At 44.7% G+C, this 19,084-nt stretch overlaps 1 protein-coding gene across 1 annotated transcript; it reads left to right on the top strand.

Moving 5' to 3' along the window:
• Positions 1-1,502: 1,502 nt before the first annotated feature.
• Positions 1,503-17,897, top strand: wif1 (wnt inhibitory factor 1; the record flags this gene model as incomplete). Its single annotated transcript, XM_080022667.1, has 10 exons — positions 1,503-1,644; positions 1,808-1,947; positions 5,524-5,632; positions 5,769-5,909; positions 9,307-9,402; positions 10,776-10,871; positions 10,970-11,065; positions 14,575-14,670; positions 15,337-15,432; positions 17,776-17,897. 10 exons carry the CDS (start codon positions 1,503-1,505, stop codon positions 17,895-17,897), a joined length of 1,134 nt encoding a protein of 377 aa, XP_079878793.1.
• Between the last annotated feature and the right edge of the window lie 1,187 nt (positions 17,898-19,084).

Below are 19,084 nucleotides of genomic sequence, written 5' to 3'. Positions count from 1 at the left end.
TTACTTACTTACTTACCTACTTACTTAATTAGTTATTTACTTACTTACTTACTTACTTACTTACTTCCTTACTTACTTTTGCTTACTTACTTACCTACTTACTTACTTAATTACTTACTTACTTAATTACTGTCTTACTTACCTATTTACTTTCGACTTACTTACTTACTTCTACTTATTTACTTACTTACTTATTTACTTACTTACTTACTTACTTAATTACTTACTTACTTACAAAGTTACTTACTTAGTTACTTACTTGCTTATTTAATTAATTAGTAACTTACTTACTTGCTTATTTACTTACTCACTTTCTTACTTACCTATTCACTATCTTACTCACTTGCCAGAACGCTCATGAGCAATGTTGACTTTTTGACTCACTCCACACATGGCATTGCTCCATTTCTGCAGGTGAGAATGTTTTTTTTTTCCTATATTACATAAGGACACAAAGTAATTGTAGGTCCCCCATACTTATTCTCCTTCTACTGCTATTTTCATTGACTGCACAACTCGTCCTTTGGCTGGCTTGACCTGGGTGATCTGAGTCAGACAGGGATATGTTAAAACGCTCATCTCCTGCGATACCTACATTATTATCCTGTTTTCCACCTGGTTGTACAATTTCATATTTCCTATTCCTATCCATTTTTTGGTGTGTGAATTGTTTGATACAGAGGTTTATTGTTTTTAATGGGTTTTTTTTTTTTATATCGCAAAATCTTTCATTCTTGTTCATTTGTATTTCCTATTGTTAATGTGTAGGTTAACTGTATATGGCCAAATTATTTCAATTCGATAAGTTATTTTTTTTTCAAGTTGATCGCGTATCCTGAATTTCCCTGAATCCTGGCTCTATCTATCTATCTGTCTGTCTGTCTGTCTGTCTGTCTGTCTGTCTGTCTGTCTGTCTGTCTGTCTGTCTATCTGTCTGTCTGTCTGTCTGTCTGTCTGTCTGTCTGTCTGTCTGTCTGTCTGTCTGTCTGTCTGTCTATCTATCTATCTATCTATCTATCTGTCTGTCTGTCTGTCTGTCTGTCTGTCTATCTATCTATCTATCTATCTGTCTATCTATCTATCTATCTATCTGTCTGTCTGTCTGTCTGTCTGTCTGTCTGTCTGTCTGTCTGTCTGTCTATCTATCTGTCTGTCTGTCTGTCTGTCTGTCTGTCTGTCTGTCTGTCTGTCTGTCTGTCTATCTATCTATCTGTCTGTCTGTCTGTCTGTCTGTCTGTCTGTCTGTCTGTCTGTCTGTCTGTCTGTCTGTCTATCTATCTATCTATCTGTCTGTTTAGCAGCGCCGCCTGGTGGCCATGTGCGTGCCCTACACCCCCAGGTCCACATAAAGCAGCGCGCTCCGCAGGGACCGGGCAGAAGGCGGAGCGGCGCTGGCGCTTCATCCCATCGTTCCCACAGCGGCGTGGAGTGCAGACCGGGGCAGGGCGCACGCAAACCGTGAAAGTTAAAATCCAGATTACCAGTCTCAGATTCGCGCCAGAATGGCAAACAGAGCACCCGTGTGGATGTTTTCCCTGGAGACGTGTTTGCTGCTACTCCTGGGGGGCTTGTTAACCAGAGCCGTGCGGGACCCGGGGAGCCTGTACATGTGGATCGATGCCAACCAGGCGAGGGTCCTGATTGGTAAGCAGCAATATCTATACTTCCACACACAGCAGCAGGTTTCCTTTGTTTTTTTTGGGGGGTTTTTTTTTGCCTGAATTCAAAAGCCAATCCGCAAATTGACAATGTAAATAGTTGTACTAAAAACAACTTTTTTTTTTTTTTTTTTTTTTTTAACTTATAGGTTTTGAGGAGGATGTTTTAATTGTGTCAGAGGGGAAAATGGCTCCGTTCACCCACGACTTTAGAAAGGCGCAGCAGCGGATGCCCGCGATTCCCGTCAACATCCACCATGTGAACTTCACCTGGCAGGCCACGGAACAGGTATGGGATGGAAGGAAGGAGGGATGGATGGATGGGTATACTTTACTACAGTGTTACTACAGCACACGCCAAAACAATAGATAATAACACTAATGTAGTGATAAGAACATTTTTTAAAATAGGCAATAAACCGGAAAATGTGTTAAAGGATAGAAACATTTGGCAATATGCAATAAACCTAGAAACCTACTCGAAATAGAAAATTGGCTTTATACGATCGACAAAAATATTGTTGTTTTCAAGATACAATAATCCTCCGTATGAACATTTCCTTCGAAAAATAGGAAGCTGTGCAAGTTTGCATGTGTAAAGTAAAAGCCTCTCTTTAGTCGGGCTTTTGTTAAACCCGCCCCTGTTCAAATGAAACTCGAGTAAAAAAAAAAAATAAAATCAAAAAAAATGTTCACGCATTAAGTTGATGGGGAAGAAAAACCCGGCACGGGGCCAAAACATGACCGAACATCTGAGGAGCAGGATAACAGAGGAGGCCTCTGAGCGCTCTCCTTTTTTTAATATTCTAATTCCCATCTCTTCTTGCGGTATTTTACATCTTGGTGTCGTGGGCCTGCCGCCACGGATCAAAGCTCTGCAGCCATGTGCCAAACATCTGGCCCATCTGCGCATCGAAAACACTGGTCCAATTCTCAGACCGGTGCTTTATTGGAGGGAGGGGTCTGGGGGAGGGTGGGGGTGGGTGGCGGCGTCCAATAGAAGGGGCCTGCAGGTGTTATGGCGTGTGCATGGTCGTTGGTCATGAGTATGGGTGTACAGACGTGGGTCCCCCCCCCCCCCCCCCCCCAGAGCTCTCCAGGGGTTCTAATCGAAATGATTCATAGAAACGCCACAGTCACGGAAGGCGGGTATGGGAGATTGGAACTAAAACATATCTACCGTTACCATTTCTTCTCAGGTTGGGCCTCTCAGCGTCCTGCAGGCTTACTTGCACTGTTAAGATAAGCGCTCCGTTCCTGCTCGGCCGAGCCAAACTTCCGTTCGGCCCCACTCCTAATGTCGGAAGGCGAATCAAATTTGACTTTATGAACCTGCGGTTACGCCCTCGGGCGTAGTTTCCACACTCCGTGATCTCGCTTGGATGACTTTTGTAGGTGATATATTCACTTAAGTTCTGCCTTTTAGTGTTGGAAATAACAAAATGAAATGGAGGGTCGGAGTAGGGCTGCATGATTAATCGTATTATTTGAATTAAGACCCCACCCCACCTCCCCATTATTAAAGCGTTAAATCTTATTTTAATAAAAATGCTCAAACATCTCTTCCACAGCCATTGATTAATTCTGCAATTCAAAGCGCTCCTCAGCAACTCACTCATTCAGTGAATTAATGCTTGCGTGTGTGTGTGTTTCTGCCAGAAAATCGTGAAAAAAATAATAATCGTGATGTCATTTCTAATCAAGAAAATCGTGATTCTCACTTTATTCCAAAACGTGCAGCCCTCCAGTACATCAGAGTACTGATGGCACACCGGTAGGAAATCATTTGTACACGTACTGTAAGGGAGCGAGGAACTACGGTAGAAGACTCTGCTACTGTAGCCTAGAGGTAAAAATAAGCCTGAAAGTCGGTCGGTGAGGTTTTTGGAGGAGGTGTTAGATTAAGGCGGCGTTATTAAAGTGTATGGTACGAAAATTTGTTGAAACGTCAGTTTAAATAACAGAAATCATCTGCTTCTCGTAAAGCGAGGAACAGGATGCGTGCCCAGCGTAGACATAATGTATATGTATGTGACAAATAACCTCTTAACTTGAAGGAACTTGAAGTTCATTTTTTTGTTATTTCATTTTCGTTTGTTGCTTCCGATTGGTCCCGCTTTGCGTCCTTCTAGCAAAGAAAACGCTTGACAGCCCTGTTGTCTTTTTGTAAAATCGCCTTTTTCAAGAAGGCTCCCGTCTTCCGATCGCGATGCCGTGGGAAGCCATCGCGAGAACCCCCGACCCCCCTCATCTCAGAGGCCGCCGTACGCATTCTGAGAGCTCTGGAAAGCAGTCATTATGACTTTATTATAACGGTCATTTACTGTTAGTCATCTTCTCGCTCGTGAGTCACGAAAGCCACACCCCCCACGCCGCCCCGCCCCACCGCCGCCGCCGCCCCCCGACCCCTTGTGAGATCTTTTTGGTGTCCGTGCACCTCGCGAAGCAGATGAAGGTAAAACAAACCACGCGGCCGGCCCCCAGCCCCCACCATTGTGCGGACGCCGGGGCCCGAGCGAATGGTGCGTCCGCGCACACTGAGATCATAATCCGTGAATGGCATGTCGAGTCAGCGAATGGTAGCGAGAGTCAGAGAGAGCGAGAGAGAGGGCCCTTCTCTTTCCGGGGCTCGCTTTAGCCCGCCACTTCAAAGCCAGCCGCGGCGGCTTAGGAACAAAGGGCCCCGTGGCATAAAAGGCAGGCCGCGAGAGTTATCTGTGTTGGTTATTACCATTCAACTGCGGGATTAACCTCCTTCTCCGCGCCGGCTTGTGTACTTTCCCCTTCATCAAACGGGACGTGCTTCATACACTGGGGAGAGAAAAATCGGCCTCTCTCTCTCTCTCTCTCTCTCTCTCTCTCTCTCTCTCTCTCTCACTCTCTCTCTCTCTCTCACTCTCTCTCTCTCTCTCTCTGTTTTTGAGCTTTCATCTTCCTTTCTGGCCTTTTTTTCCTCCGATATGTGTGTGACGTGTGTGTGTGTGCGTGTGTGTGTGTGTGTGTGTGTGTGTGTGTGTGTGTGTGCCGCCGCAACCGTTTGACAAGTGTGTAATTTTCAAAGGAAGGAGATGTTATTTGGGGTTAGGGGCCCCAGATTGTGTCCCTTGTGTAAGTGTGTGTGGGTGGGTGGTGAGAGTAGATACACTTGTTCCCGCAAATAAGACCCTTCAAACAGAGCCTTCAAACATGCACGCACACACACACACACACACACACACACACATATATATATATATATATATATATATATAGTTTTGTTTGTTTGTTATTATTTCTTTTGGGCGGCTCATGGTAAATCTCACACCTGGCCAGCCGGCATATGAACTGTGTTGACTTTGACTCAGTCCGCACATCCGTCCGGAATGGTTTCTTTGGGAACTATTCAGTTCCGTGAGTCAGCACTTGGCCTTACTTAGCAGGTGCTTGGATCAATCATGACACCAATGTCAGCAGCGAAAGCATATCACACTTTACCAGACCCCATCGTCCCCAGAACCCAGGTTAGCAAAAAGTGAGCTCTGGCTGTGGAGGCGAGCGACAAGTCGGCTTCAATCATCAAAGGCAGCAAATGTTGATTCCCTGTAGGCAGCGGTGGAACCTCCACCCTCAGAAAGTAAGTCCTCCCCGGGTTCCAGGGTTAGGGTAAGGGTTAGGGTTCCAGTCAACTAATGAGTAAAATCAGCTGTTTGGTCGCATGGGAAAAAACATGAAAAAGATGATTTTTACTTTCTGAAGCTCGTCCACCCGTGCCAATGTCCGGCACCAGTAACGATGTGTGATTTGGAACCTAAATGACCGCAGAGAATCAGGCCGGCTGTTCCTAAGCTTGTTTCAGTGTCTCCCTCGTGCCCTGTGTGTGTTGCAGGCCGAGTATTTCTACGAATTCCAGACCTTGCGCTCCCTGGACAAAGACATCATGGACAATCCAACCGTCAACGTGCCGCTGCTCGGCACCGTGCCACACAAGCCATCCGGTGAGCGGCGAACCGGCTAAACTGTTGCTACACCGCCGCGGCCGTTTCCCACGGACGTGGCTTGTTTTCAACTTGGGGCCCTGGTGTTTCCGACAGTTCAGGTTACTACAGCGTCTGTGTGTTCTGTGTGCGCTAGTGGTGCAGGTGGGCTTCCCCTGTCTTGGAGACCAGGACGGCGTCGCCGCATTCGAGGTGACCATCCTGGTAATGGACGCTGGCGGCAACGTTATCCTCAGGACGCCGCACAACGCCATTTTCTTCAAGACCTGCCAGAGAGGTAAGAATCAGCAGCGGTAGTCGACCACACAGTGCCATTGTTGGTTTAACATTGGGAAGGCTGGAAATTGTTCGGGACATTTGCCAACGTTGGGTCAACATTAACACAGCATTGGCAAGGTCGCCTAAAATTTGCCAGCCTTCCACCCTTTTGCCAATGCAAGCCCACCATTTGCATTTTGCATGTTCCAAGCTGATATGACTTAACTCGAGAGTATGCCAAAAGTGCTGTAATGTATGTTTTGCTCTAAGCTAATTTTATTGATTTGATAATTCAATCACGAAAACAGCATTCAGACCCAAAGTTGAGCCTCCGACCTTGGGGCCCCGGCCCCTGGATGAAATTTGAGAAGCCAACCCAGCCCTGAAAGATTACGCCGTATTTCATTATTTTGAATACATACTATTTACTGTATTACCCATTAAGGCCATCAATTTACTTTCGCATCTCAGCGTATCTCACGTTGTCCCGAGCGAGTCCGTTGTTGTATTTGCGGAATCAGTATGTCCGCCATAGATCCCGGCAGATACAGCAGGGCCTGCGTCACCAATGAAAGAAGTAATTGGACCTGATCGGGAGCCCATGTGCGCCTGGCTTTGCCGCTGGAATGTTTAAGTGCAGCCTGGCTCTGGTGCCTTTCCTGGCGCTTACATTGAAGACACACTCGCATATGATGTGGCATCATGTCACATGGCGTCCCCGTCGCCACCCCGTCGTGGTGAGGCAAAAGTCGGCAAAAGCGCCCAACTGGCACAAAATAAGTCCGTGTCAAAAAAGAAGAAAAACAAAACTAAACGCACCAGAGAAATGATCAGGAAAACGTATCTGCCAACGGGGAAAGAAGATTTTCGTTCATACTATATCTTGTGATAGGCATTATCGAAAGAAAATCTTAACATATTGAAAGGTGTCGACTTGTCCTGTCAAAGACTTGTCCAAGGTCGGCCGTCCTCTTAAAAAGTCGCTTAATTTACTGGAAAGAAATCCAAGGAGTTAACTGTTTTCTCAAAAGTAAGATAGTTGAAGACACACTGCGTTTCCTCAAAGCAAGCCTCACGATCTTGTCGAGGGGATTCGAGACCAGCCAGAGCAGACTGTTGTTTATTTTCAAGATTTCTGGGCCCGTCGAGGTTTCTTCGGGATTTTTCTTGCGGAGGAAGAGGCTGAACGTGACAGAACTTCAGCTTCAGTCTCTCGGTTGTGCGTGTGTTTCCAGTCAGGCATGAGAGCGACAGAGAGCTGGCAGAGGGTGAAGTCGCAGATGGGGGAAAAAAACAACAAAAAAAAAACAACTTCTGGACGGAGCATCAAAATGCATGGAGCCCGAGGACTTTGTATTGGAAGTGACTCGAAGCTGCTCCACGCGGTTTTCGGGGGCGCTTGCGAAGGGGATCGTTCGCTGCGCCGTCAAACTGTCTGAAGTGGGACCAGGATCCCCACTGGGGGGAGGGGGAGTGGGAGGGGAGTGGGTAGGGGGGTTCTTTTTGGGACGTTGTGGAACTGGTGAGTGACACCACCTGCACAAGGCCATTGCCAGGTTATGATGTCATGTGACACTGTCAGCTGCGGCTCCAGGGCCACAGTTCAGAGGAGCGACGGGGCAGAACACACACATAGACACACGCGCACACACAAAAACACACACACACACACACACACACACACACACTGCAAACATGCTCTAATACCCTTCACTCAACATACATCAAACAGACAGACACACAATTGTTTGCCCAAGGGAAAAATAATTATATTTTGCCATTTTGAATTTATATTTTTAGTACATAAAGTTTGTTAGAAGTATATTTCTACGCATTTGTAATCATTGGTGAGTATTCTTGAAGTGTATGTTTTGCTACTTCTTACTTAAATGTATGTACAAATTTGAAGTACAGCTTTAGTACACTAGTCTTTAATATGCTGTAAGTCTAATGTAAGTACACTTATAAAAAGTATATAGAAACATTAACCAAACTTAAAATCTATACATACTTGTTTAAAGTGTTTGTGTGGTTGGTCATCAAAAGTAACCAAAAATACATGAAAAATATATTTTTTATAGATTGAAGCCTATCTTCAGTACAACAAGTGGTTTCAATTCAACACAACATTTGTAGATTAATTGTGATTTCATGAAAAGAGGAGCAATAACTATGTTAAATATATATCCAAATAAACTAAATATCCTCAGTATACTTTCAGATAACAAACTTAAGTATACTTTTTTTTGCCACTGGGGCATGTATGTGAACACGTGTAACAAGCCCAAATGCACACAAATGGGCATTCGCAACACATGGAAAGCGTGTATACAAACTCGCGCGCACACACACACACACACAAACACACACACACACACACACACACACACACACACACACACCCAACCCACGTACACACAGAACCTGACAGGGGTATAAACATACCACATACAGTGTACTGTTTCTTCCGAGCGCTGGCATTTCCAGCACAGGAAGCGGGCTGTTAGCGCAGTGACAGCTGGATAACGCTACTGACACCGTGGCTGCAGGCTGGTAGGGATTAGAGCGTATCAGTTACAGGAAGCAAAACAAAATCACACTTAAAAAGTGTCCGGTGGTTGTAGTAGTGAAAATCTGAGGGATGCATACCGTAGTTAATAGACTGGAGATCTTCCCAATTCGGCGTAATAGATTATTAGGTGCCAATTCGAAAACTAAATTTTAAAGGGGACCTATTATGCTTTTCCTTATTTTCTATCATATATATATAATTTTTCAATGTCGGATACTATATTAGACGTGGCCAAAGTGTCAAATAATGAGGCAAACTAATGAAAAAGTAATAACTGTGAACAGAAACTGTGAAAAAAAAAAGTTCACTCCACCAAGTAAAAAAGGGATACTTAAATGTGTTCAAGTATACTTAGTAGATTAAATATATTTGAGCACATCTTCCTCAACCTCTAACACACTAAATATATAACAAATACATTGTCATGTCTATTTTCATTACTTTTGACGATTAAAATGACGTACTTTTAACCCTACTTACACTATACTTACAGCATATAAATAACCAGTATACTAAAGCTGTACTTTAAAGTCGTATATAAAAGTAACTAAAAACTACAAAAAACACACTTCTCAGTATACTCAACAAATACTGCATGAATACGCTTATTATCGTATATTATATTCTTTATATTCTTATATAATATATATTATATTATTATCTTCTTTATTATATTCTGAAAGTATACTATGGCTTCTATATGGAGAAATATAAACATTTAAATTTTTTCTGCACGTAATACATTAAAATAATACAATAATACATTACAAATATCATTACAAAGTTGACTTCATGAGTGTGATTAAATGTTAATATGAATTCAGCTACATGTCCATCTCCACAGCCAAGTGTCCGGGGGGTTGTCGAAACGGGGGCTTCTGCAACGAGAGGCAGGTGTGCGAGTGCCAGGACGGTTTCTACGGGCCGCACTGTGAAAAGGGTACGTCTGGCTATTCATGTCCTTTGCTTTCCCCGAAAGTTTGACAAAAATGTGATCATTTCCCAACGGTCGTTCATAGACCTGTTCGGTCTTTCGCGCTTTCACACCTATAGATCGCTAGATTTGGTCTGATTCAAGAGTGAATTGTTGCTCTTGAATCGCTCTCCGCAGTGTTGCCAAGTTGGCAACTTTCTCACTAGATTTAGCAACTTTTCAGACGCTCTTTGTTTTATTGACTTTGACTTTATTTCCAAAAGAGGAGAGGGAGTGACCCCGGCGCTGTTGGCAGAAGAGCCGTGGACTCCGATTACTCTGAGCAGCATGATGTATGGGAATGAATCACAATATAATATATTTGAATCTATCGCTCGCCTTTTACCTGATCGCCTGAATAAGTCGCTAAACTGGTCGCGAGGTGCTTTTGAGAAAGGCGAGAAAGTCGCCAAGTCGGCAACACTGCGTACAGGTCTTTCATCTATTGGACAGAAGATTTTGTGGGAAAATTCATCCGATCAGCGGTGACGTCACCGTTCGCGCTGGCTGTCATCTTCCGTCATAACAGCGTGAATCACAAACACTAAAAAGCAATAAAGACCAGCAGCACTCCAGATGTCGGGGCAAAACTGGAAATCAAAGGTACAGACAGCTGATCAACGCTGATGAGGCGCACCGACAGTCTACGCAATGATGTAGCCGTGCGTACGCACATCCGTTGTCCAATACCTGGGATCTTCCATCAAGACCGCCGTTCCCGTGTGTCCGTAGAGGCGCTTGCCTCACCCTCCATTTTAACGTGAAGCCTTGTAACGCCACTGGGGTGGTGAGGGGGGATCATTTCAACGCGTTATCCAGAAAAAGAAAAGAAAACCATGAATGAGGGAAAATCACTTTCTGTCATAAAATCACAGTCAGGACAACCACGGAGCAACAGCAGCATAGTGCGATCCGAGCTTTGATTCTTATGATTTGGTGTTCCGATCAAATACCCGTTTCCAACCCACAATGTACTGTATTTTGGTTTGCTTCCTATTTTAAGTCAGATTGCGTTCTCACATGTAACCAACCAGACCGTAGGTTCACTTGGAACCAGGCCGAGTCCCGTCTTTTCAGGAGAACCATGTTGTTTGGTCCGCACCAGAGTTCGAATGCGTGCCTCTCACCTCTCCAAACGAACCGGACTAACGTAGTAAACGCACCGCGGTTCGATTAAAAGGCAGCAAACAGGGTTGGTGTGAAGGCGCCCTTAGATTCACTTCAAAATGACATTTATTTTGCATCGTTTGGGTCTAGCGTCTGGGCTCTACCGCTCATCCCTCACGGTGGCAAATGGAATGGTTTAAATGTTGTTTTCTTTGATCCTTCTCCCCAACCAGCCCTTTGCGTTCCGAGATGCTCCAACGGCGGTTTGTGTATGAGCCCCGGCGTGTGCATCTGCCCGCCGGGTTACTACGGCAACAGCTGTGAGAAAGGTACAGCTCTCTCTCCTCCCCGGCCGTTCGGTCTTTTGTTGTTTTTTTTGTTAAACAACGCGGGGCTGATGTGCGGCTGCCCCCTCGTCTCTCCGCAGCAAACTGCAGCGCCACCTGTCTGAACGGAGGCACGTGCTTCCACCCCGGGAAGTGCATCTGTCCCACCGGCTACGAGGGAAGTCGCTGTGAGCTCAGTGAGTGCTGCTTTGTTTGGGGGTTAAGTGAGGCTTTTTTTTTTTTTGCAATTTCAACCTTTTTTTAATCCAACAAACACTTAGTTTCCTTTCTTTTCTGAATGTTAATTGTATGTTTAAAAGGCAATTTAAAGTGCCGTTAATGGTACTGAACAACTTTTACAGATTAAAATTATTATGGATAGATAGATAGATAGATAGATAGATAGATAGATAGATAGATAGATAGATAGATAGATAGATACAGATAGATAGATAGATAGATAGATAGATAGATAGATAGACAGATAGATAGATAGATAGATAGACAGATAGACAGATAGACAGATAGATAGATAGATAGATAGATAGATAGATAGACAGATAGATAGATAGATAGATAGATAGATAGATAGATAGATAGATAGATAGGTAGATAGATAGATAGGTAGATAGATAGATAGATAGATAGATAGATAGATAGATAGATACAGACAGACAGATAGATAGATAGATAGATAGATAGACAGACAGACAGATAGATAGATAGATAGATAGATAGATAGATAGATAGATAGATAGATAGATAGACAGACAGACAGATAGATAGATAGATAGATAGATAGATAGATAGATAGATAGATAGATAGATAGATAGATAGATAGACAGATAGATAGGAAGGAAATCACTAAGATCGCTAAGAAATCACTAAGATCACTAAGATGTGAGCTGTCTAACAACAGCTCACATCTTAACAAAAGGCAATACCAATACAGTAACAAGAATACAAATGAAAATAATTAAAATCTAAATGTATAATATTTAAAATAATATTATACTAATACATATAATATTTTTAATTAATCAAAAGCAATTTAAAAAGTCAATACCAATGGCTATAATAATACCATTTTTATAATTTTCAAATTACTACTATTATAAACTTAGATATATGGCCAGGTCAAGCCAGCTATATATTTGTGTTATTAGCCTACTACTAATTTGTTAATCACCATGAGCATGATTAGAGTTTGAAATGTACGGTATATACATCCATCAGCCACAACATTAAAACCAGTGACAGGTGAAGTGAATAACATTGCTCATCTGGTCCCAATGGCACCTGTCAAGGGGTGGGATATATCAGGCAGCAAGTGAACAGTCAGTTCTTCAAGTTGATGTGTTGGAAGCAGGAAAAATGGTCAAGCGTAAGGATCTGAGCGACTTTGACAAGGACCAAATTGTGATGGCTAGACGACTGGCTCAGAGCATCTCCAAAACAAGAGGTCTTGTGGGGTGTTCCTGGTATGCAGTGGTTAGTACCTACAGAGAGTGGTCCAAGGAAGGACAACTGGTGAACCGGCGACAGGGTCATGGGCGCCCAAGGCTTATTGATGCACATGGGGAGTGAAGTCTAACTCTTCTGGTTCGATCACACAGAAGAGCTACTGTGGCACAAATTGGTGAAAAAGTTGATGCTGCTATGATAGAAAGGTGTCAGAACACACAGTGCATCAGCTTGCCAAACTGACCCCTGTCCACCACCGAAAGCACCTACAAACATGAGCGTCAGAACTGGACCATGGAGCAATGGAAGGAGTTGGCCTGGTCTGATGAATCATGTGGATGGCCGGGGTTAGTGTCCCATCAAGCGTCAGTAGGATGTGCTGGAACAACAAGCCCGATCCATGGGGGCTCCACCTCACAATCTCCAGGACTTAAAGGATCTGCTGCTAACGTCTTGGTGCCAGATACCACAGGACACCTTCAGAGGTCTCGTGGAGTCCATGCCTCCACGGGTCAGAGCTGTTTTGGCTTTAGTGGTGGTTTTAATGTTGGGGCTGATCCAATAGCATACTCACTGTTGATATACATTGGCATGTAAGTGTGGAGGAAACTGTATGTACACTACATGTAGATCAGTTTGTCATTGTTGAGAGCTCGTACTATATACATGTGAAGCCTCCCATTGGATATATGGCATAACCCGTGTTATTACCAGTAATCAGAGGGTGAATGTGCATGTAACTCATTGACGATACGTCTCCGTCGACTGTGGCTTGTTGCCCCCTGAGCCCGGCAGAGGTAAACAAGTGATGCTACGCCGTTTCATTGCCACTGTGTGTGCAGAGGAAGCAGCTGGCGCCCGAAGCCCAAGCGCAACGATTAACAACACACATAGTCGTTTTATTTTCGGCAACGTGCAAGTGCCAATTAGCCGGCGTGTCCTATGAGGTCACGGTAACGCGGCGCGCTGGTGTTATGCATGGCTGTGGGAATCTCCCCTAATTGGTCCACTGTTTAGTTACCAATGTATATAAATATAACCAGGCCCTGTATTTAAAAGACCGCAGTTAATAGCGTCTCGGTGAACCATAATGGGCACAAAGCTCGACGCAGATCAAACAACAGGATGCTTGGGTTGATTCATCCTCCGTTTTAAAAAACCGGAGCCGCCACGTTAACGGCTCACATCTGACATTGGAAAACGCGGAGACCATATCAAAGGGCCGCTTCTAAAACGCAACGCCGCCTTGAGATGTCCCATTGAGCTGGTGTGTTGAGAGGGAAACAACGGAGGAGAATCGAACGCTGGTCGGCTTTGTTAAATGTCAGCTGTGGCCGCCTCTTCTCTCTCCGTCTCTCCTCTCCCAGCATTCCCTATTGTCTTTATTTCCACGGATATGAGTTTCGCAAACGCTTGGGTGAACAAAGCGACTGCTGAAATCCAGTAGGCGTCGATCAAACAAGCAGGTGGAACGGAATCCTCTTGAGATGATCCGCACTCAGGCCAGGCCGCCGCTTTGGAAAGGTGTCACGTTTCCCTTTCCATTTTGTTGACGTGCCATTATCTTAGTGAAAGCCGTGCCCCGAAGTAATGCAACCGCTTCAGAACCACGCCACCCAACATCGAAGGTGTAGCGCGGGGAACCTGGCCTGCTTAGGCAGACAACTTTATGTGCTGTCTCCTTAAAGGGTCATTTCATGACCAGACGGAATTAAATAACTCTTTTGTGGCTGGCCAAAGCAGTCTTTGTAGCTAGCCATTTTGCAAAGTAGCTAGCCTATTTACAAAGTAGCTAGCCACTATGCAAAGGATTGAGCCACTTTGCAAAGTAGCTAGCCTCTTTGCAAAGTATCTAGCCATTTTGCAAAGTAGCTAGCCATTTTGCAAAGTAGCTAGCTTCATTGCAATGTAGCTAGCCCCTTTGTTGGAAGAACTACAAAGGGCAGATTTGCTTGCTAGCTAGTGTAGCACAGTGGTGTAGTGATTATACACAGCTAAATGGAATATATCCACCTTTTCTGGCAAGGAGTACACTCACCTACCACCTTAATGTCCATTGAAATATGTAGGACAGTATCCCCCATCTGCTCCTCTGCTGCAATACAATGGCAAATGGGACCCGCAACACTAAATATGGCGATACCAACGCCACCTGCAAAACTCACACCTGTCTGTCCTTTGGAACAACACTGAACACGGTTATTTACTAATTTACGAATTCACTTGTGCGTGTATTTGTAGGTAAATGTCGCCAGCCCTGTCAAAACGGTGGGAAATGCACCGGTGTGAACAAGTGCAAATGCAGCAAAGGATTCCATGCAGATCTTTGCACCAAAGGTAAGTGCCCAGTGTCCAGGCTTCATGGGGCCTTCACTTCTTGGATGATGATTGCGTCACTTAAGGGCCACGACCATGGCAACAAAGCAGATTCCCACCACCACTGCCCACACTCGGATGCTCAAATCATCATAAAGTTTTAACAAGAGTTTGACTAATTTGGTCAACATTTTGGTGCTGGAAATTGCCTGCAGGAAGAGTGCAGTAGAAAAACCATTGAAAACCTCCGAAATGGCCTTCAACTAGGGCTGTACTTTATTCAAATACTTTTGGTACCAACACAGATTTTGATCTTTTTATTTATACATACATCAGAAATACTGAGTTGTAGGTCCTATACCGCTTTCTAATAACATTTTTTAACTATTTACTCTTACGTGCACACGTCGTGACTTAGGTATCAAAATTGAGCATTAAACGCCTCAGAACAATCTGGGTTCCATTAAAGCAGAGGAAATCTCAAAAGCCAGCTCTACATTTGACTGTCTATATTCATGTACATGCATTTTCTTGTGCATCACTGTGTGTGTGTGTGTGTGTGTGTGTGTGTGTGTGTGTGTGTATGTGTGTGTGTGTGTGTGTGTGTGTGTGTGTGTGTGTGTGTGTGTGTGTGTGTGTGTGTGTGTGTGTGTGTGTGTGTGTGTGTGTGTGTGTGTGTGTTCACAGCTATATGTGAGCCCAACTGTGGAGCCCACGGGAGCTGTGTGGAGCCCAACAAGTGCCAGTGCAAGGACGGATGGCATGGACGCTACTGCAACAAGAGTAAGTCAGAGTGTAAGACACCCTCAGCCCAGTACAAAAGCAGCTTTTTTTTCTGCCTCAACCTGTAGGAAAATGTGTGACTAATTACAACTGCTCACATACCTGGGGTTTGCATTGAGTTTATGCTCTATGCGTCCTTGCTTGTGACAGATTTACAGTTTGCATTCCGAATAATTCTTATGACAATTCCATTCACGACACAAATAATATGTTGGATCTTGAACTCAAGAGGCGGCCAAACCGCTCGGCTCGACATTAAAGGAGCAATGGACAACTTTTTTGCTTTGACTTATTATGAAGTTAATGTTAATTGCACAGTTTAATGGCTGTAGAATAATGACGCGGTGGCAGTTTCGCCTGCCACGCGCCATCCAAGTGGCGTGTTCACGGTCCTCCGGCACAGAAGACGGGGCTGTAGAAAAACACAAGTTTATTTTGGTTAGGGGGCTTGATGGAATAAGCCCCGGAGCAGATGGACAAGTGTCATGACAAGGGCTCCTCTCTCCTGAGTGAGTGTGGGGATGGGGGTTTTAACCTGTTGCCCGTTAGACCAACCAACGAGCAACAGGTAATGCAGCCACTCTGATCCTGGGTCCCTAAATACCTCACTTACCTTTCCCTCGACTTAACGTAATCTTAGACCTCGACGTAACCATCTCTAACCTGAGTGACCTCTCCGGTTCCGGTGAGAGCTACCACCTCCGGTTCCGGTGACGTCTTTGCGTGTGCGTTGCTGCTGTTGTTTTTAATGTTGTTTTGCTGTTGCTGCTGCTGGTGTCGATGTTGCTGCCGCCGTTGTTGCTGTTTCTGTGGCTGTTGTTGCTGCTGTTGTTGTTTTCTGTTGCTGTTGCTGCCACTGCGGTTGAAGTTGCTTTTATTGTTGTCTTTGTTGTTGCTTTTGTTGTTGCTGTTGTTTGAGGGGCATTCTTTTGTAATGACCGGTTGACAACTACGTTCCTTCTTTCTTTCTTGTATTTCTTTGTAAAGCGCATTGTGTTGCCCTGGTATGAAATGCGCTCTATAAATAAAGTGTGACTTGACTTGACTTGACGAGATCCAGGTCAGGTGTGGCTCTCAAACCACACCATCCCCGCACCGCAGACGCCATCGGCGTTTAGATTGGTTCCTTTTAAGCCTCCGTATCACTTTGCATTCGGACTGCCACCGCGAACCATCTCCCGGGAAAATGATGGATTTACGACAGTGCGTCACAGGAAGTGCGTCAAACAATGCACAACCGTTAAATGAAATGACGGACGGTGGAGCGATCTACCCCACGTCCATAACAAACCCTTGAATATAAAAACGACTCATTGAAATGGGTTGAGAAACGTAAACGTTATAGTGCTTTTTTATCCAGAAAAAACGCAGCTCCCCCGTTTACTTGTATTTGTTTACAGGCCAGTGTTGCCAGTTCTAATATGGCGGTGACATTGACGTATCGCAGCGACGAGCTGTGAAGCGCTCAATGCGGCGTCTGTGTATATATGTATATGGCTATACTGTATATATGTAACTAAAACTGTGACAGTTTCAGTTGACCTCTTCAGTGAACACGCTTCTTTCTTCTCTCTGATTTCCAAAGTGGCAGGGGATTTCCAATGAGTGGCAATTGTGCTGGCCGATATGGCCAAAAATGTTATCACGATAAAATATTTCATACCATGATATAGATCACAATTTCTGTTATATGCTTTTTTTATACGAAGAAGACAGTTGTATGCCATGATGCATTAAAAATATGTGTTGGTGAAATGAAATTGCCCTAGTCTTAAAATAAAATTCTGCATTGTAAAAAAAAATGTTCCAACGAAAATGCTGTTCTCTAAATGCTGTTCTTAGCAGCATTAAGCATTGTCTTTTTTTAACAACATTAATATCAAAGAAAAATAGGGGTAATAATATAAAAAGATAAAATGCTAAAAATATTTTTTTGTTATGAACATTGCACAGCACTTGAAATGTAAGTAAGAAGTGAACAGGTGCAGCTGATTCAATAAACATTTCACTTGAATACAATTGAGATAAAATCAAAAACACAATAAATGTGGCAAGTAGTCCGTAATCTAAATAAATAATAAAGTTTGTGGTGTTTCCCGTCTTTAAGTACAGAGTCATTCTTTAAAACTAGTATGACCTTGCTCCTCCTCCGAGTTGCTCATTCTGGACACTGCCGCTCTGTCTCTGCTGCCGGTGTGTTCACAAGTGCAGCCTACCCAGGAGGGAGGGGGGCAGTGGGGGCGTTGCCAGGTGTGCCATTTTATGGTTAAATGTCAAACTTTGCCTCTTGTCCCCTCCACCTCTATGACTTCTCATTCCTTCCTCCTCCGCCTCCTCTCTCAGGGCATAGGGGCAGCGCCCCCAGTGGCCATCGCCTGTCGGCTCCCAAGTACAAGCAGCACGCCTCGTCCACCAAGAGCACGAAGGACGCCGACCGCCCGGCCGACACCAACTACGTGGTTTGAGCGGCCGTGCGTCACTGACCACGGCCCAGACCGACCCGCTTCCTCTCCATACCCAGTGGGATCATTCGCGCCCACCGCAGCATCTTGTTAACCATCCACAACACGTTCAAATGCAAAGCGTCCTCTCGCAGGTTTGATTGCCCAGACCGCCGGGCCGCAGCGCGCCACAACACACAGACGGCACACCCAGCGTTCCGTTTTCTTAATCTCAGCTAGGTTCTCGTGGGATTAAAAAAAAAAAAAAAAAAATCCCGTCTTCTTTCAAATCTCTGTCCAATTTGACATGCTATACAAATACCTGAAAGCCCAGCAGGAAGGTATCCAACTAGAGGTTTGAGGAGGTTGCGGGTCTCCCCTCGCAAGAGTTTTCTATGAAACGCTGAGAGTGGCTCGCAGTAACACAATATCACTATCAGCCCCCCTCCCCCTTCACCACTGGATATACACACACGACAAAAGCTGGAAACATGCTTCTGCGACTGTGTACCGTGCCCACTAGGGGGCAGTGCGGGCTATACTTTATTAGTGATCCAATAATGAGTCGAGTGACTCAGTGACTCATAAAAAGATTCCCTCAATTTCCAGACTCTTTGTTCGTTTGACCGAATTGGGGTAAGGTACGATGAGTTCCAATGAACAATGAGCGAGAGTCAGAAGAGTGGGTCGGCTCGCGAACCGAGAGACGTGAGTCAGTGAATGCATGTGCGTCGGGCTGCGGGTAATGAGTCACGAGCGCAACGAGCAAATTACACTTTTGCCAGAGTGACTCCGGGTTCCCGAGTCGTTGGAAGGATTAGTTTGCGAGGAACGAATCGTCCGCGAGGAACAACTCCTTTGCTATATAAATGCGCCGGTTGCCTTTGAGTCTTGAATTACTGATTTTTATAATGTTATGAGGAGTGCTCTTACAAACAAAACGCCCCATTTCCACTCAGCATTGGCACCGTTTTGATTCTTGCCCAAACCAGCCTTTCTTTGCGTCCCTGTGCAAGGATCCTCTCACGTATCTTCGCAGGAGCATGTTTCAACCGTACGACGAGCCGCGCTTTGGTGTTCGGCCACTGAGCACAGAAAGCAGATTTCTGGAGATGGAGAAGTGTCAGGTGTGAAAGAGCGTCGTGGAAGCACCCGTACTGTTGAAAATCCGCACACATATTCAGGGACCAACTTCATAAAAAAAGTTCTCA

This window comes from Zeus faber (assembly GCF_960531495.2).
Source record: "Zeus faber genome assembly, chromosome: 21".
In the NCBI taxonomy this organism is placed as follows: Eukaryota; Metazoa; Chordata; class Actinopteri; order Zeiformes; family Zeidae; genus Zeus; species Zeus faber.
Note: the sequence above shows the minus strand (reverse complement) of the source record. Positions and strands in the feature narration are given on the sequence as shown.